The 4091-nt window shown below is 43.6% G+C and overlaps 1 protein-coding gene across 1 annotated transcript; it reads left to right on the forward strand.

The window, feature by feature from the left end:
- Positions 1–1272: 1272 nt before the first annotated feature.
- Positions 1273–3463, forward strand: LOC132098460 (zona pellucida sperm-binding protein 4-like). Its single transcript, XM_059504570.1, has 8 exons — positions 1273–1999; positions 2073–2260; positions 2333–2430; positions 2502–2659; positions 2733–2925; positions 2996–3143; positions 3223–3295; positions 3374–3463. Exons 1-8 carry the CDS (start codon positions 1273–1275, stop codon positions 3448–3450), a joined length of 1662 nt encoding a protein of 553 aa, XP_059360553.1. The 3' UTR covers positions 3451–3463.
- Positions 3464–4091: the final 628 nt, after the last annotated feature.

Raw genomic sequence — 4091 nt, forward strand, 5'->3', positions numbered from 1 at the left:
GATTACCTTTGATTCTCCTCTGGACCTGTAATTAACAAATGAGAACGTTCTGGAATGTCACTAGCCAATGGAAGGCTTGATAAGGATCTGAGATTTTCATCTACACTTATTTACAATTTTTCAGTTAAAGTTTGACAGTGTGTCTATGATAGACAATGAATGTCATTAAAAAAGCCCCTGATATGACTCAAATAATAGAGAATATTCATAAAAATCTCTCTTTTTTTAAAAAGAGTTTTTAGTTTATCATTGGAAAAGAATTGGAAAAATGTAGAATTACATCACTTGCTCCCCAATGAATGGGTGGCATCAGAACGAAAGTACAAAGAGCTGATATAAATATAAAAATAATCCACAAGTAATTCACATCAATTACTGTCTTTTGGAGGGAAAGGCTGTGTGTTTCTAAGAAACAAATCCATCGTTAAGAAATTCAAACTATTCTTTCCGGCCAAAATAGGAGTTCATAATCCCAGTTAAAGGTGCCATAGAATGCGTTGATACAATATTTTAAATGATATCTACATAAAAGGTACGTGGCTTGGGTATGGGCAAAAATTCTCCAGAACGGTTTTACATGTCCATTTACAACCCTGGGATTTGTCCCTAGAATTATTTGGAAGGGTCATGAACAATAATGTCGAGCTCTGCTCTGATTGGCGGTTTCACAGCTCGGATCTCTTCTTTCCAGCGTGAAAGATGGAGAGATTAGGCTTCCAACCTGATATGTTTGAGCCTGTATCAGACGAAGATAAAGATTTGGAAAGAATGTTTAGCGTCCGCGTGAACAAGGCTTGAGAGAGTTGTCAGTGAAGATGTGGACGCAGCCTCTGTGTTGCTTTTAAAGCGTTCTTTCAATAAGAATTGAATCTTGAGATCCAATGAGAATCACCCAGTAGTTAATGAAGAGGGAGGGACTATCGTTAATTAGCTGAAATCTGTAGAATACAAAAAGACCAAAGGGCAATATCTCCACTTGGTCAGAATTTAATTTTTTTTTTTTTTTTTTTTTTTTTTTTTTTTTTTTTTTTTTCTCTCTCTTCCAAAGCCAAGTACACTCCACACTCCAGATCAGTAGGTGGCGGAAATGCACCATTTATGTTGGTCTGCCAAACCGCCATTAAACACTAGTAGTAGTAGTAGTAGTATCTCCACTTGGTCACACTCCATTTCAGTAGGTGGCGGGAATGCACCTTTTAAGTTGGTTTGCCAACCGCCATTAAATCCTAGAAGAAGAAGAAGAATATCCACTTGGTGTTTAGCTGTTGAACAATGGCTGGAAGTTGGTGTTTGGTTCAGATTTCGTTGGTCTGTGCGTTCTGTCATGCTGTTCCACAGTGGAGTAAGTCGCTTCAGGATGTTCAAGCTCTGATGATGCAGCAAACTGACCAGCAGTTTCAGCTCCAGAAGCCAGTTCAACAGCTAACTAACCAACAGTTTCCGCTTCGGAAGCCAGTTCAACAGCTAACTAAGCCGCAGTTTCCGCTTCAGAAGCCTGTTCAACAGCTAACTAACCAGCAGTTTCCACTTCAGAAACCAGTTCAACAGCTACCTACACCGCAGTTTCCACTTCAGAAGCCAGTTCAACAGCTACCTACACCGCAGTTTCCACTTCAGAAGCCAGTTCAACAGCTACCTACCCCGCAATTTCCACTTCAGAAGCCTGTTCAACAGTTAACTAAGCCGCAGTTTCCGCTTCAGAAGCCTGTTCAACAGCTAACTAACCAGCAATTTCCGCTTCAGAAGCCAGTTCAACAGCTACCTACCCCGCAATTTCCACTTCAGAAGCCAGTTCAACAGATAACTAAGCCGCAGTTTCCGATTCAGAAGCCAGTTAAACAGCAGTTTCAGAAGCCAGTAGTGCAGGCAGAGCCCCTTGATAAATGTGCTGTAGCTGATTCTGAGCAGATCCAATGTGGTCTACCTGGGATCAGTGGTGCTGAGTGTGAAGCTATCAACTGCTGCTTTAACGGACAGCAGTGTTTCTATGGAAGGGCGGGTAAGTGTTCTCAATCTTTCGTTCGTGTCAAACTGATTCTCTGAATTTAACCTGCTCTTGTACCTTGTTCTAGTGACTGTCCAGTGTATTAGAGATGGTCAGTTTGTGGTAGTGGTGTCTAGAGACGTTACTCTGCCTCGACTGAGTCTGGATACGGTTCATCTACTGGGTGGAAATGACCCACCTTGTGCTCCTGTGGGGTCTACACCTTCCTTTGCTATATACCAGTTCCCTGTGACCGCATGTGGCACGAGCGTGATGGTGAGCAGCAGCTACTGGTTTTATTCTGCATTGCTTATGATGGACTGGATGCTGACACGTTCCTATTCACAGGAGGACAGCGGATATGTGGTGTATGAAAACCGAATGACCTCCTCGTATGAAGTGGGGATTGGACCATATGGTTCCATCACAAGGGACAGTCATTTTGAGTAGGTGATCCATGTCTTGGTGTGACCATTAATCCCTGATAAATGCTACAAGCTCGCTGTGTGTCGTCCAGGTTTCTCTTCCAGTGTAGATATTCGGGAACTTCCGTGGAAGCTCTGGTTGTGGAGGTCAACTCTGTTCCTCCACCTCCACCAGTAGCTGCTCCTGGACCTCTCAGGGTGGAGCTCAGACTGGCCAATGGCCAATGTGTCACCAAAGGCTGTGCTGAAGGTAAGGTCTTGTCCTGTGTCTGCCTAAAGCCTTTCAAACTGGAGTCTGGTTAAACCCCAGTGTTGTTCCTCAGGGGATGAGGCCTACACGTCCTATTACAGTGACGCTGATTATCCCATCACAAAAGTCCTGCGAGAGCCTGTGTATGTTGAGGTGCACATTATGGAGAGGACCGACCCCAACATTGTCCTGACGCTGGGACGTTGTTGGACGACTTCAACCCCCAGTCCACTCAGTCTCCCCCAGTGGGACCTTCTGATCGACGGGTGAGTGTACAGCCAATCTTTATCCAGTTGGTCTGCTGGGAGACCCTTTCTAACTTTCTCTTGTTTTCAGATGCCCTTACCAGGACGACCGCTATCTGACCACACTGGTTCCAGTGACTGGATCGTCTGGTCTTCAGTTCCCAACCCACTACAAGCGCTTTGTTGTGAAGATGTTCACATTTGTAGATCCAGCCTCACTGGCTGCTCTGAAGGAAACCGTATGCCCCCCTTTACTTGAACATCTGTATATTTACTACTTGTGGATTCTATGACTTGAGCCTCTTTCTTCCCTGTCAGATCTTCATCCACTGCAGTACAGAGGTGTGCCATCCATCATCTGGCTCTTGTGAGCAAAGCTGCACTAGGAAACGTGAGTTCTTGCTTTCTCTTGACAAGAGGAACGGAGCATTTTAGAAGTGCATTCTCACTTCGAACATTTCTCTTTCAGGAAGAGACACTCGTATCAAGGCTGTCTCTGGGGAGCAGACTGTGGTTTCTAGTGGAGAAGTTACTCTGGTCATGTAAATCTAGTGTTTTTTTTTTTTAATAAACTTTGCAGAACCCTTAGGTGTCTTTGTCTATTGGCATTGTTTTGGTTCAGCAGAATGTGGGATTACATGCCTCTTCCCAGTGTTTTCCCCTCTCACTATTAAACCAAGGTTCCACAACCTTTTGTAAGGTTGTGCATTCCTTAATCCTTCCTCCAGTTGCTAACCTGGGGCCGCACAAGGCTCCCCTTATTCTTTTAATTTGTCTTCCAAACAGTAGTTTGGTTCCCGACATTCACAATATAGAAAGTAGTTATGTGGATTACTTGCGGCTTTTGTTTTAAATACAACTCAAATCGCTGAGCTCAAGTTTTAAGTGGAAATCAGTTCTCGACTGTCTTGAAGCAAACACGAAACGGTGTCAATTGTCTGCAACTCAAAGTAGTGATATTAAAGGAATACTTCACCCCAAAATTGTGTCACTAATCCCTTACCCCCGTGTTGTTCCAAACCTGTAAAAACTTCATTCGTCTTCGTAACACAATTTAACCCCTTACTTGTCACCCCCCATTTTCAGCATGGAGACACAAATGACATACCCAAAATTAAAAGGTTGCTGCTTAGGAGTCTTTCTTACTAGATACATAATGTTCCCAAAGCTGACACTTCAAAGTTTAC

The sequence above is a fragment of the Carassius carassius genome, chromosome 22 (genome assembly GCF_963082965.1).
Source record: "Carassius carassius chromosome 22, fCarCar2.1, whole genome shotgun sequence".
Taxonomy (NCBI): domain Eukaryota; kingdom Metazoa; phylum Chordata; class Actinopteri; order Cypriniformes; family Cyprinidae; genus Carassius; species Carassius carassius.

What these genes read in the sequence shown, in the direction of transcription:
- LOC132098460 (XM_059504570.1), top strand. Translation starts at nt 1,273, where the DNA reads ATGGCTGGAAGTTGGTGTTTGGTTCAGATTTCGTTGGTCTGTGCGTTC. An exon ending in CACCAAAGGCTGTGCTGAAG is followed by an intron (nt 2,660 to 2,732) that starts GTAAGGTCTTGT and finishes GTTGTTCCTCAG; the next exon opens with GGGATGAGGCCTACACGTCC. An exon ending in TGGGACCTTCTGATCGACGG is followed by an intron (nt 2,926 to 2,995) that starts GTGAGTGTACAG and finishes TCTTGTTTTCAG; the next exon opens with ATGCCCTTACCAGGACGACC.